At 41.2% G+C, this 22,500-nt stretch overlaps 2 protein-coding genes across 6 annotated transcripts in view; one reads left to right on the top strand and one right to left on the bottom strand.

The window, feature by feature from the left end:
* tlk1b (tousled-like kinase 1b) overlaps positions 1-15,167 on the bottom strand; it is a 21,119-nt gene extending 5,952 nt beyond the window's left edge. The window contains exons 1-17 of the mRNA XM_060867447.1: positions 14,781-15,167; positions 10,756-10,873; positions 10,251-10,322; positions 10,101-10,139; positions 9,912-9,984; positions 9,148-9,191; positions 8,656-8,745; positions 8,464-8,550; positions 6,300-6,392; positions 6,026-6,136; positions 5,694-5,830; positions 5,377-5,565; positions 4,906-4,972; positions 4,418-4,515; positions 2,741-2,822; positions 1,732-1,823; positions 1,348-1,437 (exon numbers count right to left, since the gene is read on the bottom strand). Coding sequence (XP_060723430.1) covers positions 1,348-1,437; positions 1,732-1,823; positions 2,741-2,822; positions 4,418-4,515; positions 4,906-4,972; positions 5,377-5,565; positions 5,694-5,830; positions 6,026-6,136; positions 6,300-6,392; positions 8,464-8,550; positions 8,656-8,745; positions 9,148-9,191; positions 9,912-9,984; positions 10,101-10,139; positions 10,251-10,322; positions 10,756-10,872 — 1,481 coding nt within the window. The 5' untranslated portion in view covers position 10,873; positions 14,781-15,167. The remainder of the gene's footprint in view (positions 1-1,347; positions 1,438-1,731; positions 1,824-2,740; positions 2,823-4,417; positions 4,516-4,905; positions 4,973-5,376; positions 5,566-5,693; positions 5,831-6,025; positions 6,137-6,299; positions 6,393-8,463; positions 8,551-8,655; positions 8,746-9,147; positions 9,192-9,911; positions 9,985-10,100; positions 10,140-10,250; positions 10,323-10,755; positions 10,874-14,780) is intronic.
* A 4,527-nt stretch (positions 15,168-19,694) lies between these two features.
* dync1i2b (dynein, cytoplasmic 1, intermediate chain 2b) overlaps positions 19,695-22,500 on the top strand; it is an 11,161-nt gene continuing 8,355 nt past the window's right edge. For 2 of the 5 annotated variants that reach the window (XM_060867449.1, XM_060867452.1), the window contains exons 1-4: positions 19,695-19,827; positions 20,853-20,970; positions 21,055-21,169; positions 21,927-22,017. In XM_060867449.1, the coding sequence (XP_060723432.1) occupies positions 20,863-20,970; positions 21,055-21,169; positions 21,927-22,017 (314 nt within the window). In that variant the 5' untranslated portion in view covers positions 19,695-19,827; positions 20,853-20,862. The remainder of the gene's footprint in view (positions 19,828-20,852; positions 20,971-21,054; positions 21,170-21,926; positions 22,018-22,500) is intronic. The other 3 variants (XM_060867451.1, XM_060867453.1, XM_060867450.1) reach the window with 2 other exon arrangements.

Genomic DNA, 22,500 nt, shown 5'->3' on the forward strand with positions numbered 1-22,500 from the left:
GAAAAGGACAGACCATTGAGCCATGTTCGCGGTCTCACACAGGGATTAACAATGACACCACTGGGACCGACACTACTAGGGTTGCAAAGTTCCGGGAATTTTCAAGGCTGGAAACTTTCCATGGGAATTAACAGGAATATATGGAAATAAACTGGGAATTTAAAAAAAAAAAAAAGATTTAATGCAGTTTAAGTTGAATTTGTACCCTGCGTTCCTCGGTCACTCGCACACAGCACACTGCTTACTGGGGGGCCATTGAGGCCAAACCCCCTGCATGTACTTGCATTCTTCCATAACATGCACAGTAACTCTTTATTTTAGGGTCATTTAACTAGTTGCTTATTAGCATGGATATTAATAGAATATTGGCTATTTATTAGAACTTATTAAGCACATATTAATGCCTTATTCCGCATTACCTTATTCTACATTCTTAATTGTACCCAATACATAAACTTAATAACTACCTTACTAACTCTGAATAAGCAGTAAATTAGGAGTGTTACCACATGCACAGATAATTTCATTTTACAGCAATCGTAGAGAAATATGTTTATTACGATTATTAAGTTTATGTTTATTACAAGCATGATGATGTTTATTATGCTTTTGTGTTACTCAATGAAAGAATCAATTAAAGGTCTATTTACAATTAAAATCAGTCAAGACGTCATTTTAAAAATTTGTATTGCCTTGCATGCACGTCTGCTTATGACCAAACAAAATGTTTATTTATGTTTGTATATGATATAGTTTATATACATTTCCCTATATTTCCAAATAATTCCCATAAATTCCTGTAAATTCCCATAAATTTCCATGAAGTTTCCAATTTGGAATATTTCCAAAATTCCAAATTTACCGGAAACTTTCCACCCCTTTGCAACACTAAGCTAAACTAAGCACCAGTAGGGGGCGCTATAACAGCATACAGTGCTGCTTCACAGCTGTACAGACAAAACAGCTGGTTCTGTAATGCGTCGTTTATATCCTGTACTTGTATATTTTTTCTCTCCATGCAAACAGAGATCATGGGGTTGTGTAAAGGAAAAATAAATATAGGAAATGGGAAGTTTGTGAAGCATTTGTATGTGAACAGAATGGTATCTCATGGACGTTGACAAACACACCATTGTTTCCATTACAATTGGAAGCCACCCATCCATCACAAAGGCTAGAATACGGCAGGATTGGTACTCTGTATTTAAGTCAAGCTGAACGTGTCTGGAGGTTAGTAATGTTCGCTGAATTCGGTATGAATACTCCAGGTCTAATGAATCAACAGTGTGATATTTCAGGTGCTATTAAAGCACGATTTGATCGATTACGATCGCTGCTGTTACTCACGTGTCCGTGTCCAGGGAGAAGTAGTCGTACAGTTTGACTATTCTGGGATGGTCCAGCTGCTTGTGGATTCGATATTCTCTACATGCATGTCTACAGGAAGAGCACAAACAAACACAAAAAAGGTTACGATCAATAAATCAACCAGCAGAGAAAAAGTGAAAGCAGGAAATTTTGTACGGTCACCATGGTTACTAGGCACACCTACTCTGCGCCAGGGTATCAGGTGGTTATACAATTACTGACTGTGGCCTACGTGTCGCTGTGTATTTTGTCATCTACACTCTTGCCAAACAACAGGGATCGCCGCAGGAGCCGAGCCGAGCGGATTGTATGCGCTGCCTGTGTGTGTGTAGCAGTGATCAGTGGTTCTGAAAGTGTGCGTACTTGTGATAGTTCTCCTTCTTCTCCTCTCTCCAGTTCTTATTGAGTTGGTGGATCTTCACTGCTGCATAACGTTGCTCGAACAGGTCAAAGGCCTGAAAAAACATGAAATAAGTCAGCAGTTTGTCATGTGACCAGGTGTTTCCTTATGAATTGATCATATTGTATCGTACGGAACCCCATTTTGGTTCACTTCAGCAAAGCAACAGCGATGTGAAAGCGTGACTGAGTGTGTGAGAAGAAAAGGCATTTTAAAAAAGAAACATCACACACACACATATTATAAAGTTTACATCAGGTATAATTATACTGATAACATAACTAAATAGTATAGAATAGAACGCCCATAGAAGCCTTTATTATCGCCATATATACACATTACAGCACAGTGGAATTCTTTTCTTCACATACCCCAACTGAGGAGGGGTCAGAGTGCAGGGGCAGCTATGATACCGTGCCCCTGGAGCAGGGAGGGTTGAGGGCCTTGGCTTGGCTGTGCCAGGCCTTGAACACCGATCCTCTGATCAGCAACCCAGAGCCTTACCCAGATGAGCCACCACTGCCCCAAGCATCGGACCACATATGTTAATGTTTATACTCTATTATTTTATGTATACTTTTATTTCTTTTTTTTACCATTTTATGCTCCATAAGGACCGACACTTAATTTGTACCCTGTGCAATGACAAAGCATACATCCATCCATCCATGGAGTCTTTCACATTGTGGCATCGTTCATTAAAAACGGGTAATGTGAAGCCGGTCACACAGACCAGGAAGCGTAGCTTAGTACAGGACCAGAGACGACCTGTAGAATCTGGTGCAAGTTCAGATGCACTGGAACTGTGCAGTGATTATGTGAATGTGAACTTGGGTCTGTACTCATTCAGGAGGTAAAGTGTGTTTTAGACGAAGATTAGATTCCTCAAAACACGTGTACGAGACGTATTAGGGCAAATAAAATCACAGAACCATCGCACTTGGATTTTGAGGAATAGTAAAACCTAGTTACCTTATAAACCTCACTGAATCCTCCTCTGCCCAGCAGGTGCAGGAGCAGGTATCGGTCATTGAGCGTGGGGTGATCTTTAAACCTAGACAACACACACAATAAGCAGGTTAAAAGGGACAGAAATCATATTCCATTAAACAAAGGCGCCTTTTTATTCGGCAGACTGATCCAGTGCAGGGAGTCGTACATTTCTCTTCTACTACCGACCCACACGTCCTGAGTTATTAATGTACAAAGATTTAAAAAAAAGAAATAAATAAACACACACCACATTAGGGCCAGGCGATGAAATGATAACAATATGTATCGCGATAGACACGTGATCGATATCAATAAAAAATGTGTTCGATAAAACGTTCGATATTTTTTATTCTTCGTCGGAAGAAAATGGAGGTTGCGATGCAAGTTTGGTTGCATTAACAAAGGCATTCACTCTCTGGTAACCTAGCAACATAGGGAGTGACACGCTAACGGCCAATCATGTAACAGTATCATGTTTGGTTGCACCATATCGTTGTGTCGTGCTGGATTCCTCTTCAGTATCCGGCGACTGATAAGCAGAAAATGAGCCTCAGCGAGCAAGGAAATTGTAAATAAAAGAGGAAAAGTCAGCTCGCCAGTATGGCAGTTTTTTGGATATTATAAGCCTGACCTAAGTCAGACCAATGTCGTCTGCAAATTATTCAAGACCGTTTCTCTATGTTTATATTTAACACTTTGCACTATTTTATTACACTTTATTAAGCATTTCTGACATTTTCTTTCATTTTGCCCCTTAAATGTTAAGAGATAATTGTTAAGTGTTCATTGTGACTTTAGACTTATATTTACATTATAATTATGTGAGTTTTCCTGCTTGTTGACATTTCTGTCTTAATAACTGAGGGGATTACGATCAGAGGAAGGTTAAGTTTAAAATGAAAATGTTTAAATGTAATATATTTTTCTCCTGGTCCTCATTTTAAATGGGTCATAAAAAATATCAATAATTATCGATATCGTGATACAGTTTTCAGCCGTATCGCCCAGCCCTACACCACACCACGTGCCATATGACTACTATTGATTTATAACCATCTGAAGTCACTGTTTTAACATTTTGAAGAGAAGTCAGTTTCACAAAAGCTGCCATAAAAACAGGCTACCTGTGTAAAGGTATATAAAACCAGTCACACATTGATCAGGTTGTTGGGTAACTATGTGCAGAAGCAAAACAGACTGATCCGTTTAGTTTGTAATCAGATGCCCGTGGGATGGTTCTGTGATGTGCCGCCACTTCAAGACAGATTATTTAAAATCAGATTTTCTCTCTGTACTTTGAGAGTAAACAGATTTTAAAATACTAGTAAAGTTTACACTTTTGGTCGAGAAGGTATTTGCAAATGAAAAACATTCATGAAAGTCTGTAGTTTTCATAACCCCTTATAATATTCCACCATGTAAACGGTTTTCTAATCTGCCAAACGAACATCATCCACGTTATTACTTCTTGGTAATAAACAAGATAATCTCAGGCTAAAGAGGAAGAGCAGGAAATGACTGATTTATGTAAAACTTTCCTTAACGTCATTCTTACTGATTCTGTTTTTCGAAACACGTGCAGAATGAGTGTGTAGACCAGAGAGTCTGTGAAGAAGGGAAGAAGAAAGGAAAAAAAAAAAAATGCAGAGGACTCACGAGGAGCTGTCCTCGTTACTGATCCTCTTCAGCTCACGGATGTGAAGATTCCTCACTCGCTCCAAACGCTCTAGCTCAGCCTGTATCTCCGCCTCCTCCTACATTAATACACATGCAAAAGTTAAACACGCATGTAAACAGTGGGACTACTAAGAACATGGGGTCTGTGTGTGACTAATAAAGATAACTCGAGTGGTTAGAAAACTAGACTGCAAAAAGTTCAAATCCCATCACTGCTAAGCTCTCACTGCTGGACCACTGAGCAAGGCCTTTGACCCTCAACTGCTCAGTGGTATAAAGGTGTATACTGCGTGCGTATACTGTGTGTGTGTGTGTGTGTGTGTGTGTGTGTACACTGTGTGCGTATACTGTGTGTAAGACTCTTTGTAAAAGAGCGTGTGCCAGACACAAAAATGTAAATCCATAATAAAAGTACTGATTATGTCTCCAGAACTACAGCTATGTGCGTGTGCATGTGTGTGTGAGACCTTTTTCAGATGGCCCAGTCGCAGTTTGAAGATTTCTTCCTGTTCGTGATACTCTGCTAAAGTCAACCTGCAAAATAAAAGGAAACGATAAAAGAAATGTTAAATAAAAAAAAAAAAAACAGTAGAAGAGAGTGCTCGAGTGAGGGAGCGAGAGTGCTCGAGTGAGGGAGCGAGAGTGCTCGAGTGAGGGAGCGAGAGTGCTCGAGTGAGGGAGCGAGAGTGCTCGAGTGAGGGAGCGAGAGTGCGCGAGTGAGGGAGCGAGAGTGCGCGAGAGAGGGAGCGAGAGTGCTCGAGAGAGGGAGCGAGAGTGCGCGAGTGAGGGAGCGAGAGTGCGCGAGTGAGGGAGCGAAAGTGCGCGAGTCAGTGTGTGAGTGAGGGAGCGAGAGTGCGCGAGTGAGGGAGCGAGAGTGCTCGAGTGAGGGAGCGAGAGTGCTCGAGTGAGTGTGTGAATGAGGGAGCGAGAGTGCGTACAGTGTAGGTAGGCTGGGTTTGACAAAGGGGTCGCTGTCCGCTCCGTTCACGGCTTTGGTCTTTCTGGGTTTGGACTCGTTGTAAGGCGCTGGGCTCTGAGACGGTGCTGTGTTGGGAGGTTTGCGCTTTGCAAGAAGCTTCCGCTGCCTTTCAATATCTTCCCTCTGCTGGTTCACCCACTCCTGCTGCCTACGCACACACACACACACATTTTCCATTACATACCAAATTTCCACTGATGATACGTACTTAAATAAACAGAGCTGTCAGCAATCCCAGCACTGAGTATCATTATATTCCTCTTGCATGTTTCTTACTTGACCAGGTTCTGGAAAGCGTATCCGTCGGTCCACTGCTCCGTGTAGGACGCTCCGTGTCGTACCGTAGTGAAGTGTCCGAGACGCAGGCGATCCTGCATGCTCTTCTCCCGACACGACTGCTTCTCCTGAGTGCTCTGATCGAACGCAAAACATCTGGGTCAAGCTTCTAATACAGACACTCACACTGTGTCTAAAAGGAAGCTTTCGAACATCTCAGGAAGTGACTTCCATATATGGCATACAAGTTTGTCCTAGAGAGTAAAATAATGATCACGTGTAAAGAAACACTCGTACCTACGTTACACAAGTAACGTGCCGGACTGTCTAACCTTCTCAATGAGCAGTTTTTTGCTCATGGTGGTGCACTTGTTCAGACGCTCTTTATATCTTTCCAGCAGCTTCTGTTGTTCCTCGATCTGTCTCCGCAGGTCACAGTTAGCCTGAGGAGACCAGAGAAACCGTAGAAAATGACGGCAGTCGGACATCACCGACGCAACATACAGTGATCGGTTTAATTCTGCGCACGAGGCTTAACACGTAAAGGGAAGATTATTAGAAACGGAGCTCAACGTATAATGCAGGTGTGTGATCAGTTATTCTTACCCTGAGCAGATCATCTATTCTGCCCTCCTTTTTCTCCAGATCCAGATTCTTATTGCTCTCCAGGGCAGCAAGCTTCAACAGAGTCAGATCGGTCTAAAGAGACACACATTTTTACTGTTAGGTAACTATACTTCACTGGAACCATGTGCGTTTGTGCATGCGTCTCCTGGCAACTGGCAATTTCATATACTGGCTTATGCATCTTCTGTAAATCTGGAGGACTGTAAAAGCGGCGTCGACGTTCGAGCCTAAACATCTCTGTGATGTTTAGTAATTCTGTGCAGTTACTTTAAACATGCTGACAAACTCGGTTTCTGCTTTTAATCTTTCTGCCATCGGCACGATTGTCGTCATGATCTGTGTCTGTATCGCTGTACGTAACCAAGGTTAGTGTTAGTAATGATCTAAAGTAGGAAGCAAGTGTTAGGATCAGCGGTGGCTCAAGCGCTCAACTCTCTGGGTTGCTGATTGGAATATCAGCATTCAAGCTCCAACACTACCAAGCTGCCACTGATGGGCCCTTGAGCGAGGCCCTTAAAGGTAGGGTTTCCGTTGTTTGAGAAATGCTTCAGAAAACTGAGTTGGGATGACAAACAAAACAAAAAACAAGTAACATGTAGAGAATGAGCAGAAAAGGGTGGGGCTTGTCAATATGGGAGGAGAGAGTGTTCAGTGCACATGTGTGACATTAGCAGAAAGCGGTTGTAACATTGACATGGAGGATAAAAACTAAGAAAGAAAGTGAAGAAAGGCTTACGATAAGGTAAGAAGTAGGACGTGTTAATATAGGATCAGCTTTCCAGCGCTGGAGAGAACTGAAGGAGCAGGAAGTTGGTCACATATTCACAGATTGGAGTTTCCTGAGTCAATAACTCCTGAGCTAAACACTGTTACTACACAAATAACACCTCTTTTCTATCGTAGTAATGTAGAGACGCAGCTACAACCGTGTTTTGTGTAGTAACAGTGTTTAGCTCAGTAGTTATTGACTCGGGAAACTCCAATCTGTGAATATGTGACCAACTTTACTTAAGACGCCGAGGCGCTTTTTTCCTTCTCGATAGGTGAGTAACGTTGGTTTTGTTTTGTTACACAGAACTAATATATGTCTTTGTCCTTTACATGATTATGCTTGCGTGTCATTTTTGCTTGTTTGTTTATCTGCAATCGTATTGTTCTTCCCTTCAGCTATGATAAAGACACAATTCTTTCCATTAGTTGCCTGGGTTACGTATGTATGTGTGGGCGGAGCTATCGATACAGGGGTGGGACCCATTTGGATCAGGGGCGTTTGTTTTAGTGATTTCAAATGTCAACATCGGCATTCAAACAACGGAGACCCCACCTTTAACCTTCTCTATCACTTCTGACCCTGTGCTCTGACCTCAACCTCCAAAGTTGTGATATGCAAAGACAGAATTTCATTGTGCTGTAATGTTTTACTATTTTAATTGTCTAAATCAAATAGTGTCACCTGATGCTACACTCTCTTTACTTTGAAATTGCACCACGTGAACGCTTCACACGCAGGTTTCTAAAGATACGACTGCAGAATGTGTGCTGAAGCCACCTTTTAAAAGCCTACATGTAATTAACTGGAAATAGAAAATCGACCCTTATAGGAAGTGAAGCTGGAGCCCTCGAGGTCAAAACAATACAACAGGCTCTATCATGTTATTTGGTGGTGTTTTCTTATTCTTATTCCTTCTGTTATTAATTTGCAGCAGGAAAGCAAAGTTTATTTTCTCTCCCTCAAGTGGCCTTGATGTCAAAGTTGACGCATGAGTTCAGCATCGATGTATCGTAAAAACGCTGCTGTGAGCCGGTGCTGTTCATACACGCTTTAGCGTTTCCGTTGTGGTGTCATTTGGAAGTCGGTTCATTAACTCCGATTCATTAGCTCATAAAGATGGCAAAACCCAGAAGCTGTACTTTCTCACCAGTGAGCAAGAAATTTAAACACAAGCCAACGCTAATAATGAGTCAATGCGTATAGAGCTTTGGACACAAGTCTGGATGGAGATTTAGATTCTCGATGTACAATCCAGGGCGAGAGAGGGGGCGAGGGAAAGTCTGCGAGATGTCACGAAGAACCGAGGGAACTGATACTATTCTGGGTGAGTTGAGAAATCTTTAGGTTATGGAGTGTGTGTGTGTGTGTTACCTGAACACTTCTGATACTGAGCTGCTTCGGCTGCATCATGTGATCTGTGAAACACAGGCTGGTGGGCGAGGAACTGTTCTGTCGGACCTGACGAGCAAAAAATACGTATATAATATAATTTGTATAATTCACAACATGGCTCATGATTTTTTTCCCCACCCATCAGCAGGAACAGACTTGTTCAACACTTACGATGGAACCAGGGGCAGAATGAGAGCCGTGAGGGGCGCGAAGACCAGGTGGCATTCCTCTAACGGGGCTGGAGCCGTTTCCTGCCTGAAACTATAGAATAAAGATTCACCAGATTATTTTCCCAAAGAGCTTCAGTCCCTTATAGAGTGTATATAGAACATGTACAGTGTCAACATGAGGAGAAAAGGAAATATTTTGACACGCTCGGCGATTAAACGCCGTGTCCTGGCGACAAGGACATATGATAATGACTACAGTGCTAGAGATGTAGCTATCACGCTTGTAGTCTTTTATGTGGAGAAGATCGAAGTTACAGTGTAGTAGAAATAATTAAGAAGTTTCAATAGAACGTAACATTCCACAGTAGTTGCATTTGTTTGCTAACTCGTGTCTTCGATAAAAAAAAAAAAAATGCAGTGGAGCTCAAACACTAACACTGAATCCTAATTAGATTAAACGCTGACAAACAAAACACACGTAACACACACTTACATCGAAGTAATCGCTGATCTTTGCTCCTCGGCCAGAAGACTTCCCTGGAAATTAAAAAAAAGTCCAACTGTTAGTGCAGAAAAAACATCGTGTCTGAGACTATAACGGCTTTTTACTACTGATGGATGCTAATGTACCCTATAAAGACGTGCACACGTAGGTCCGTTACACAAGCCGTATTGTTCACACGCTCACGAATCTTACAGACAGCTGGATGATTAAAAGTGGAATCCACTCGACGGCATATCGGAGCCCAAACGTCTGCTCTGTCAGACGAACTGTAATGTTTAGCGATTTCATGCACAGCGACGGTAAACACGCCGCCGAGTCCTTTCTCTCTTTAAAACGTACGGCTGTCGTGATCGGTGTGATGATCTGCGTTCGAGACCGTTGTGTAAATCAGAAAAACCTCAAAGACGACCTTTTGGTACATTCAACGGTTTTCTAAATAAATTTCACACACTAACTAACGTGAAGTCCGTCTTTAATGTGGCATTTGCAGGACAAAATATTGTCACGAATTATCACCAAATCGACAATTATTCATAATTCCAACAAAATTTTAATCGACAAATATAAGTCGTTACCACAGAAACGATATCATAAGTCCGTGTGCGTTGATCCAAACTTAATTGCACGAAAACGAATAGAGTCAGCGTTAGAGGATGGTAAGCTCATTCAGTGCTAGAGTAAGTAAGCTTACTATTCACTCATTAACAAACTACCATGTTATTATTTCTCATCAGGCAGGAAGTAGGCCACACCTTGGTTGCTCTCGGATTGGTTGTCAGCTTTTCTCTTCCTCCTGGTCGTCTCAGAGTGCTTCTTCTCAGGTGTCTAGATCCAAAGCAAATATATTCAAATATACTGTATGATCCACATGAGCTGTGTGTGTGTGTGTACAGGGGGATTAGTAGGCACTACTATTTTAAACAAATGACAAGGTGGCTTACAGAATATGCCGGAGAGCCTCCTCTCTTCAGGTCGGAGTTCTACAGTGACGAGAAGGAACAAGTGAAGCTTCACACTGAGCAGTTAATACATTTTACAAAAGATTTCAGTTAGCGCTACAACACACACGGAGTGAGTGTGTGTGTGTTTACCTCAGACTCCTTGTCACTTGATGATCCCAGACTGCCAAAACTGTGGTTGGAGCATTCATTATTGATTAAGCCCTAAAAACAGACACACACAGACACACACAGACACACACAGACACACACAGACACACACAGACACACACAGACACACACAGACACACACAGACACACACAGACACACACAGACACACACAGACACACACAGACACACACAGACACACACAGACACACACAGACTTCAGTGGAGGCAAGCCATAATATAAATCATGATGTGTGCATTTACAAAGTCTAGTATCTGTGCTACGGTAGTAGTGGACCGTTTGGGACAGATCCCCAAGGACTAGCCAGTTGTCATGGTAACCCTTAACCTTTACTATAGGTTGAAGCTAATATTCTGAGGTGAAAAGAGTGTACTACTTGGACAGGTTAAGTACTCTATCAGACTAGGTTGGGGCACAGAACCTGAGTGTGTGTGCGTGAGTTTGTGTTGAAACACAGCATCGCACACCTTGGCTCCTCCGCTGGCGCTGCCTGTGCTGCCCCCAGTGCTGCCACTTACTGCCCCCATGAACCGAGCCTCGAGCAGCTCTTGTCTGCGTGGGTCCAGAGACTGCAGCTCCTCCATCCTGATCACACAGACAGACAGTCAGGAGTTTAGCGTGGTTATGTTAGTGTGTTTGGCTAATCGTCTCTTAAATGGTACTACATAAAAATGGGCAGAGCATACGTTAGTCATGTGTGTTGACCGTCTTCTCTCTCTATCTGTCTCTCTCACTGTTCAACCATCTGTCTGTCTCCCCATCTCTCTGTCTTCACATTTCTTCAGAGTTTCTCCATCTGTCTCTAACATTATTGATTTACCTGCATCTTTCAGTCCATTCACCTCCATCTCTCTCTCGCTCTCTCGCTCTCTCTCCCTTGCCATCCACTAATCTCTTCAGTCACTCTCTCTTTCCAGCCACCTCTCTGTCTGTCTGTCTGTTGACCTTCATATGTGCCTGGCTGACACCCTTCCTCCATCTTGAGAGCATTTTAGCTGAAAGCACTTTTTAACATGAAGCTGTGCCATAACTGGTGTGTGTGTGTGTGTGTGTGTCTCTGGAGAGAGAACAGGAGGTGTCTGGGTTTGAAGCCAAACCAATTCTGTTTCTCAGTCAGTCAGTCAGTCAGCCAATCAGACAGACAGACAGCACACGGTAGCCATTTTGTCGTAATACAGATGGCACTACGGAACGAACACCGGTCTGTTTGAACTGTTTCATGATCAATAACCCGATGTTAGCCAACAGTATAACAAGTCCCTGGTTAAGTCCTGACTCTAGACAACACAGTGGAGAATCTCATTGTCTCAGACGTGTGACTCACAGTTATCTATAAAAACATACAGAAGTACGTCACACAGTCGTAGCTCTTTATTAAAGCTGAATCATTTTCAGAGACTGACGTCACAGCATCGGCGTCACACATTTAGGGAGAAGGCGTGGAGTGAAAGAACTGCGTGACGGAAGACGTTCACAAAACACTAAAAAAAACAAATGAACACAAACAGTATTCATTATGAATAAATTTCTTATTTTGGAAACGCAGTTTTAAAAAAAAAAAAAAAAAAAAACTGGACTGAACTGTGGAATTGTCTTATTAAATGATCCAAACAGAGTCTGAGGCGAGTGTGTAATGTGGGATAAGCGACATTAGCCTCATAACCTCAAACACATTGTGGCTGATCAACTGCATGTGGGATGAAGAGGAAACAGCAAGTTTAAACAGTGCTTCTCATAAGAGAGTTGTCCACATTGAACTGAATAAAGATAAATAAAAACAAGCGTTAACTGCATACTTATTCTTTTATTTCTAAAGTTTTCAGCGCTTCTTTTATCAAAAAAAAAAAAAATTAAAAAAGCCGACAACGGGATACAAAGGAATCTAGACACCAGCTAATAAAGCAGATGGATCTCACCTACGCCTGACCAGCTACAGACTCTGTAAAACAATACGTTCATGGCGTCTGGTGTGTGTCGATGCGCAGCATCAGCCGGACGAGTGCGTTTGCGTGAGAGACGTGCGTAATGATGAGTTCTGACAGCTTGTCAATCACACAAAACCAAAAAGATTTGTGGCCTTTGCAATAGTGAATAGTGGTTTATTTCACAGAAAGAAACCTTATGAAATCAGACTTCCAGCCTAGAATGCTAGCCCTTGTTAGAATGAGCTTATTTTCAGTTATTTCACAGACACTCCACACTGGGGTGGAGCTTCATAAACACGGGCAGGGAACTTTAAATATCTACCCTGTCTTACTGTTAAAGACCTAATCTTATCTCACATAACACGCCTTGAAAATGGAGTAAGACAAGATCTTTTTCAAACTGCTGCCACAGTCTTTTCTTATCTTTGTCCAAAATGAGTGTTTTCTCTAAAAGTTCAGCACAGCTGTTATCCCGTTGCATTGTTCTCGTTTACGTTGTGACATTGTAACGCATCACCGTGTAACGCATTAGTACAGTCTGGATATTGAAAGAAAAATGATTTGACTATCATTTGATTGTGACGCCATCGTGCAGGTCACACATGCGCTGCTCCAGCATCCCAAATGTAAAATGGCTTCCTCCGTCGAGACTCACGGCTCAAGTGGCAGATAAGTGCCAGCATGCTTCTGCTGCTGAGTCTCAGACACGATGAAAAGCCATGTTTCTGTCATGAGAGAGAATCGTTTCTCTTCAAACGTTGACATCAGAACATGGCGTGAACACAAACCAAGTAGATACATCATTCCACAATTCCAGAGCAAAAACAAATATATATATATATATATATATATATATATATATATATATATATATATATATATATATATATATATATATATATATATATATATATATATATATATATAAGAACAGGCATAACCGCCTTGTCCTGACCTGCACAGATCTGGGGAATACTTCACAGGAGTGAGTAATCTTTGGCACTAGATAGACTTCTGGATCAGCTCTATAAAACAAACACCTGTAACAGTTCACTTTATAAAATGTTGAATGCTTCTTCTGTCACTGTAGAATATGGTTGGGGTGACGCATTGGTTATATTCCTGCAGTCGAGAATACTCAAAAGCATCTCAATACGCCCTGGAGAGCAACAAAACGCCAAATGACCACATCTGGATCACTGGAGATTCACTGGACATTACATCATTGCGAGGCAGTTTGAAAATCACACTGAACTGCTATGTGAAAGGAAGGTCGGCGAGATGAAACTGGCATTAATCCTCGGCTCCTCTGCTGTATAGATGAGATCATCTTAGGCACTCTGTATGAAAGCATCTAGAAAAGGTCCTAAATGTAAAGCTGAAAATAATATTTGTGAAGGGTTTCTGCTCTGAATCCAAATCACAATTATCACCGAGGATGTGATCGCAATGTTCTTAGGTTCACTCGAAAAGGAAGTTCACACCAGGGCCGGAATAGTAGATAACTAATGAAGGTATGGAGGATTTTTTATATATATATATATATATATATATATATATATATAAAAAACACACACACACACACCATAGCATCGAACAGGGCTGTTCCACAAAAACATCATACATACAGCCAAAAAAAAGGTCCATTTTATGCTGTTAAAGACCTGCTCATACCAGCAAGCTCAAGCACAGTGGGCGGGACTTTACGCTCTAGAGTGTATTTAATTGGATGAACACAATCCTAGTACAGGATGAGTCATCAAAATAAATTCAACATTTAGTTGCTCTCCAAAACAAAAGATTGCATATGTATTTATTTTATTTTATCATACTAACGTCCTTAACGACACTAACGAACCGGTATGAAGTGTAAACGTTGAGTTTGGACTTGTGGTGACTTTAAAAAAGCCTCTGAGCCCTAAATTGTGATGAAATGTTGTGATGGACGTGCTGTGGCATGACAAGGCAAAGGAGGAGAAGGTTAACCTCAGTGTTTAAACCCTGACTGGATCTGTAGGACATCTGTGTCACGTTTACTCGCCTGAATTAAACGTTTTAAAACCAGAAAGCTCCAGTAAAAAATATATATATATATAAATAAATAAATCTCTCATATTTGTATAGGTTATCCGTTAAAGTGACGTCACAGCTCTGTGTGAAACTAACTAGCTCGGATGCTAATGATGTTTTAATTACGCTTGTGAAGTCATTACGTTACTGACACCAGGCTAAACAGGCAAACATATTGACGTTAAGCCGTCAGGAATCTGTTATATTTATTTATATATGTATTAAAAAAAAGTGTATGAAAAAAAGACTTGATGGAGAAAAGAAAAAAAAACACAACTTCTGAAACCGGAAGTCGAGTTTGAAGCTTAAACGGCTCGCGACAATCCTGAGGTAAAATGTCGTTAGCTTGTGAGCTAACAGGGGAGACTGGAGCACACAGTCCGAGGCCTTTTACACGCCTTGGGTCACAATCTTTAACAAATAAAGTTGGTCAATTTCGAGGTGAAAATTTTCGAGAGGAAAATGAAGTTTAAAGGTGACAAGTGCACTGTGATTACCTGCGTGTCAGATCCGAGATGTTTGTGGTTAAAGACAGGCCCGGGGTCTCAGATGGAGAACTGGGACCAAAGATGGCGCTGCGTCCAAACTTCCAGAGAGGCTCCTCTCACTTTGGACACTCATTAAAGCCCTGAAGTCGGGCTGAAAAAACCGAGTCAATCCCGTACAAATCCGCCCTCCGACATCTCCTGCGTTGTTATTCCGAATGACGACAGCTCACATCTCTTTTCCTTCCCTTCCGCAGTGCGGTTTGAAGCGTTTATGTCTTGTTATAACGCATCGCTTTCACGCTGCACACATCCGCTATAGCCACAGGTTCATGCACTCTCAAATAAGCCCCACTGTCACAGCCCGAGCTGCGTCCCTGCTCCGTTAAGCACTGCGCATGCGCGACGGCTTCACGCACGCGCACCGTGTGTTGAGCGTTCCGTCAAACTATAATGACTTCCGGTTTCATTTTAATTTGTTCGTTTATGTATTTTTCTGTTTACTGATGAACACCAGCGATGGAAACCGATTATGTATATAAAAAATGATCCAGACGCAAATATGTCCTTTTATTAAACAGTTGTCATGGTGATGGTCCCGCCCACCTCCGTTTATTTTAAAAATAATAAATGTCAACAAAATGGTATCAGATATAAAAAAGGTGTCTAAGGCGAGTGTGTGATGGGTTTAAACTGTAAGGTGACAAAAGCTTCATACTCACTAATGTCTGAACAACTAGCCTACATTTGGTATTAAGGCCAAAGACAGTGCAGGACAAGACAGAAAGACAGAAAAACAGTGCAGGACAAAAGACAGAAAGACAGTGCAGGACAAAAGACAGAAAGACAGTGCAGGACAAGACAGAAAGACAGAAAAACAGTGCAGGACAAGACAGAAAGACAGAAAAACAGTGCAGGACAAAAGACAGAAAGACAGTGCAGGACAAAAGACAGAAAGACAGTGCAGGACAAGACAGAAAGACAGAAAAACAGTGCAGGACAAGACAGAAAGACAGAAAAACAGTGCAGGACAAAAGACAGAAAGACAGTGCAGGACAAAAGACAGAAAGACAGTGCAGGACAAGACAGAAAGACAGAAAAACAGTGCAGGACAAAAGACAGAAAGACAGTGCAGGACAATAGACAGAAAGACAGTGCAGGACAAGACAGAAAGACAGTGCAGGACAATAGACAGAAAGACAGTGCAGGACAAGACAGAAAGACAGTGCAGGACAAGACAAAAAGACAGTGCAGGACAAGACAAAAAGACAGTGCAGGACAAGACAAAAAGCCAGAAAGGCAGTGCAGGACAAGACAGAAAGACAATGCAGAACAAAAGACAGAAAGACAGTGCAAGAAAAGACAAAAAGACAATGCAGGACATGACAGTGCAGGACAAGACAGAAAGACAGTGCAGGACAAAAGACAAAGAGACAGTGCAGGACAAAAGACAATACAGTGCAGGACAAAAGACAAAAAGACAGTGCAAACAAAAAATACAAGACAATACACAAAAGACAAAACACAAGACAATACACAGAAACAGTGCTGACCAGTGTAAATACTGTATGTTCAATCAATATTGCGTGTGCAGAAATACCAGAATGAACACAGTATTATAGCAGCAGTTACAGGAGATATTGTAAAGGATTGTGCAAAACAGCAATCAAATGAAATGTGAGACAGCACATGCAAAGAGCATAAAACAGTGTGCAAAACAGCATGTAAACAGATTGATGGATGTATAATGGAAGAGTGTGTAATTGGTGTAGGTCTGTGCAGTCCATATAGTTGGTGTGTGTGTGTGCATGTGTGTGTGTGTTGTGCTCAGTACAGTTCAGTTTGTTCGTTAATAAAGAGCAGTCAAAGAAAATTGATAACGTATAAAATGTATCCTGACATAAATCACCTGTCTACCAAATTTGACTCATCATCGTTGTCCCACACATTTCCCCATGTATTGTTATCTATTATTTGTTATGTTAGTTGTTGTTTATTATGTATTTATTAATTGATAATGAGCATAAGCAGAAAAAGAATATCAATAATATTGCTCAGACAAAAACCTATTAAAATTCACTCAACATCCCCGCCAACTTACCCAAGTTTACCTAACATACCTAAGTAACCTTACCTAAGCTTTAAAAAGCAAAAAGTCAGTGAAAGTGAAGGAAACCTGTGTGAGAGGAGAAATAAAATAAGGCTCAATCAACCTGTATTGTGTTTAATGCCGAAAATGTATTTAAACGTTTCATTAGAAAAATGAATTCATACGGTTAAAGATCACAATTAATCAGACACTAATTTCAGAGGTGGGAGTAAGTCACACATGTGCAAGTCACAAGTAAGTCTCAAGTCATGAATGTCAAGTCAAAGTCAAGTCGAGTCTTTTTTTAATATTTGTCAAGCAAGTCTCAAGTCTCAAATTTGCGACTTAAGTCTGACTCGAGTCAAGTCATATGACTCGAGTCCCCCATCTCTGCTAATTATGAAGGTTATTTGAGATCTCAAGCAGTTTTATATGATTAATACACGCAGAATGGATTGCTCTGATCCTCAAAGCCATGTTTGCTCATTTGTCCGTATCTGATGCGATGACTAAACATTCAAACACGGAATCTCTTCAGACATAAAAGAGCATATAGTTTAATTGATGATAAAGTAACAACTGAGCGGATGTGTATTTCAGACTGATGGAGATTTGGAGAGAGAGAGAGAGAGAGAGAGAGAGAGAGAGAGAGAGAGAGAGAGAGAGAGAGAGAGAGAGTGGGATAGTGAGAGAAAGAGAGAGAGAGAGACAGAGAGACAGAGAGACAGAGTGAGTGGGATAGTGAGAGAGAGAGAGAGAGAGAGAGAGAGAGAGAGAGAGAGAGAGAGAGAGAGAGAGAGAGAGATAAAGACAGAGAGAGATAAAGACAGACAGAGAGAGAGAGAGAGAGAGAGAGACAGAGACAGAGACAGAGAGACAGAGCGAGTGGGATAGTGAGAGAGAGAGAGAGAGAGATAAAGACAGACAGAGAGAGAGAGAGAGAGAGAGAGAGAGAGAGATAAAGACAGACAGACAGAGAGAGAGAGAGAGAGAGAGAGAGAGAGAGAGAGAGAGAGAGAGAAAGGACAGGTTTTGTGATTGATTTAGCTTGGTTGTGAAGAAAAACAACAAATCTCTCACATTTTTCTATTCAAGGCTAAGGCTATAATTTTTTTTTTTGTGTTGTTTTTAACTTTTACAGCAGAGCTAGAAGGCTAAAAACTAATGAAGTCTGTCTCAACCGACATCTTTTTATAAATATCTACTCCAAACCACATCCAGCTTTTCAGTGGCTACAGAAAGCTCCGGGGCAAAACTAAAGAACAGACGCTAAAGCGCTTTGAACCTCAGACGCTGAACATGTCTCAGCTGATCTGGAGCATACTGTACATTTCAATTGTTCTTTTAAAAAATGTATATTTCTTACATTTGTGTCCTGAGTGTACTATTAATAGAGACATATTGTGCTTTATATCCTGCACCGCAACGTATAAGCGTTTCTTCATCCTTAAATTCAGTCATGGTGGATTTGGAGCTAAGACCTGTGAGCTTTTATTATACACACACTCACACACACACACACTTCTAAAATGTAATTACGTCGAATAAACACTGCATGATTAGACTGATTTCATACAACAGGATTTTTATGTATTTTTAAGTCTTCTTTCTTCTTCTTCTTCTTCTTCTTCTTCTTTGTCTGTTCCTTCCAGAACCTTGATAAATGAAGGATGGTGCAGAGCAAAAGATTATTTAATCTCTCGCTGCTTTTCCTTCTTGATAAACCTCATAGATCTTTGCTTATGACAAACACACTGAATACTGTTAGTCTTTACTCTACTATGGTGGAATCTATACTGGAATAAGGATTTATGATATGGTTCCCTCATGATGCTCGTGTGATTTCTTCCTCGTGTCATCTCAGATGGTTTCTCCTCATCTCTGTTGTCTCAGCATTGTTCATTAGGATTTAAATCTACATCCGTATTTCTGTGAAGGTGTTTTGTGAATCATCTGTTGTTAAAAGAGCTGTACAAATAAAACTGAACTGATTCACTACTGATCGTGTCCTGGCAGGTCTGTACAGTCTATGGAGTGGTTCATGGAGTGATTAATGTGACAGCTGATATTTACAACCTCAATATTATATCACCCAAATTATAATATGTAGAAATAGTCTTAAAAATTCCAACACATACACACATATACGTGTGTGTACTGTATGTGTATGTGTGTGTGTGTGTGTGTGTGTGCGCAGCTGTTAGGTATGATCCAAATGTTGTCTTATTGTTAACCACACTGAGCTGAATATACAGCAAAATGTAGTACACACACACACACACACACACACACACACACACACACACACACACACACTCAAACACACCTGCATACTTAACCTGAATTGACGTAACACACAGGTTGCCATAGTAACATCAACTGCCATTTGATCTCATGGTAGCACTTATACAGTAGGTCACAGTGCCTACTCTCTCTCTCTCTCTCTCTCTCTCTCTCTCTCTCTATCTATCTACAGTATCTGTCTGTCTGTCTGTCTATCTATCTATCTATCCATCCGTCTGTCTGTCCGTCTATCTATCTATCTATCTATCTATCTATCTATCTATCTATCTATCTATCTATCTATCTATCTATCTATCTATCTATGCCTGTCCGTCCGTCCATCCGTCCATCCGTCTATCGCTCTATCTATCTACAGTATCTATCCGTCTATCTATCTATCTATCTATCTATCTATCTATCTATCTATCTATCTATCTATCTATCTATCTATCTATCTGTCTGTCTGTCTGTCTGTCTGTCTGTCTGTCTACTAGACGGTCGTGAGGACCCATGAAACAGCGGCCCCTACTGTTTGATATGTGTAAATACTATTCTGTAAAATCCTCCCGGCGGCCATAGCAGTCCAGCATCCTGTTACAAACCGTGGTAAGGGACTAAATAAATGATAATCCCGGGAACAATCCTCCAAAACAGGACTTTACACGCGATTATAACCACTCTTCTCTAGTAAGTCTAACCGTTACTATAGCAACACTGAAGACCACAGAGATGGAGTTTTAATCCGGTTTGTTATAGATGGATATAAAGGCTTCCTGTTGTTGACATAATCCTGTAGAGATTATAACCTGAAATAATGTGTGCATTGCGTGTTATTTAACTACACTGACGTTTTTGTTTTAATTTAAATGTCTGTGTTTATCAGAGAAAGCTGTTTTAAGTGTAAACACTGTATATAATTACAGGTTCTATTCGACTAACATGATCAATAGTATCAGTACAAATGCAGCTATTTGTTTGTGCGTTTTATGATGAATATCAGTATTGTTTTTATATAACTATTGATTATTGTTATTGTTATTGTGATGATCTGAATAATCCGGATTAAAGATAATCCGGATTATTCAGACTCCAGATTATTCAGAAATCAGACTATTACTTGACTGATACATTTTTACCAAAATTAGAAACGTTTCACGTTGTTTATTTAATGTAAAACCAGTTTTATAGGACACTTTGTACACGTCGCCACGTCCCTCTGTCCATTGTGTCCATAGACAGGGCGCGGACCGGTTGCACGCAGACGTCGCGACGCAAAGATCCCGGAAGTAAATTTCTCCATTAGTTTTATTCCATTTCTCTATATATGTTACTTAAATTAAACGTTTTTTTTTCAACAATTTATGCTTGCATTAGAGCTCAGTTTAGTGTAGTGAGCTGTATTCTCTTTTTGCAACATACAGTTGTTTTCCTGAAGGAAAACAGTAGATGCTGCCGCTGCTCGCTATTGTGATACGTCAAAATATCCGCCATATTGGAAGGGGCGGAATTCGGCTTAGGAGCATCACAAGTTTATAGAAAGAGGCGCGAAAAGCTAATCACAGATTTTAATAATAGTGATAAATGTCAAATCAGACATGCAGTCCATACTGTATTTGTCTACTTATAATACATATCCACAAGCCTGCTTGTTGTAACTTAAACATTGAGCTGTGTGTGTGTCTCTGTGTGTGTCGGTGTGTGTGCGTTCTTAGATTGAACATAATGTCAGACAAAAGTGAGCTAAAGGCAGAGCTGGAAAGGAAGAAACAGCGTCTTGCTCAGATCAGAGAGGAGAAGAAGAGAAAAGAGGAAGAGCGCAAGAAAAAAGAAGTGAGATTCTCTTTGTGTGTGTGTGTGTGTGTGTGTGTGTGTGTGTGGCATACACTGGTACTGACCTTCCCATTCTTGCTGTAGACTGAAGGACGCGGCGAAGGCGCCTCTCCGCCCAATGATGACTCTGATCTGGAGAGGAAGAGGAGGGAGACCGAGGCTCTGTTGCAGAGCATGGGCATCACAGATCCTGCCATGGGTATGACTCTACTTGGGCATTCTGGGAAATCTGGGTATCTGAGTCATGACCTGCATTTCTGGGATCTCACTGTAACAGCTCACTCACAGATTTTAACCTGAACATGATTGATCTTGCAATGTGTTGACATAAGATGAATATTTTAACAACAGAAGCTCACCTATATGTCGAGTATTAGATCAGCTTGACCAGTATTTATCTTAGATGTCGGTATCATGTTAGATATGAAGAAAATAGCACTCTTGAATGTCATAAGCTGCGATTGAGTTAACTCTGAACGGGAAAGTTGTTCAGAGCTCAGAATTACATCGTCTTATTTTATTATTAGTAGTAGTATTATGATTAGTAGTAGCAGTGATAGTAGTGTGAGAGACGACGTGCGGTGTAAATATGTGTTGCTATCATGTAGCATGTAGCCCTTCATTGCTGCTTTCTGTGTTTGAGTGCTGTTCACTTCAGTGTGGAATGAGCTCATGTTAACCTCATGTTAATTCTGCATGACTTTTAACCAGTGCTTCTTTTTGTCTTCTCTCCTTTTCCCCCCTGTTCCTTGTCTGTTGTTTCACATCCTAAACCTTGCCATATTGTTTCTCTCCTGTGCCTCCTTTGTTGTTTTTATGAATGTCTGGTTTTGCGTTTGTTTCTGCACTCAAATTGCTGTGCCGTGTGTGTGCTTGTGTGTGCGTGTGTGTGTGTTTGTGAGTAGTTCAGCCTCTGCGAATAGTAACAGAGGATACGTGTCTGTTTCATTATTTAGTCCCCCCTCCCATGTCTCCCTCTGCCAAATCAGTGGGCACTCCGAGTGAAACCGGCAGCCAGGACTCGGTGGACGGCGCCGCTGGAACCAGGTACAGTCCATAACACACAAAGAGGTTTCATTTCAAATCTACTATACTCTCTTATTCATTATTAACATTCAGGTGAGAGCTTGGTTTCAGTCCCAGTAAAAGGAAGTGTGGCCTTCATATCTTTCGGTTATAATTAAGAATGGGTGGCCCATCAAAAACCTGTGAAATAGTCGTGGCTTCTGTTTAAGTCACTTCAATAAATGGAAATGTGGTGTTTGTGTCCATCAACTCCAGTGAAGGAGGCGTGGCCTTTGTAATTGAATCTCATTGCAGAAGGCGTGGCCTCTGTATCTGTCAGCTCCATTAAAAAAGGCTTGGTCTTAGTACCTGTCAGTCACAATGAAGGAGGCGTGGCCTCAGTACCTGTCAGCTCCGATAAAGAAGGTGTGGTCTTGGTACCTGTCAGTCCCAGTGAAGGAGGTGTGGTCTTGGTACCTGTAAGTCCCAGTGAAGGAGGTGTGGCCACTGTAACCTGTTAGTCCC

This window comes from Tachysurus vachellii, chromosome 4, assembly GCF_030014155.1.
Source record: "Tachysurus vachellii isolate PV-2020 chromosome 4, HZAU_Pvac_v1, whole genome shotgun sequence".
Lineage (NCBI taxonomy): Eukaryota > Metazoa > Chordata > Actinopteri > Siluriformes > Bagridae > Tachysurus > Tachysurus vachellii.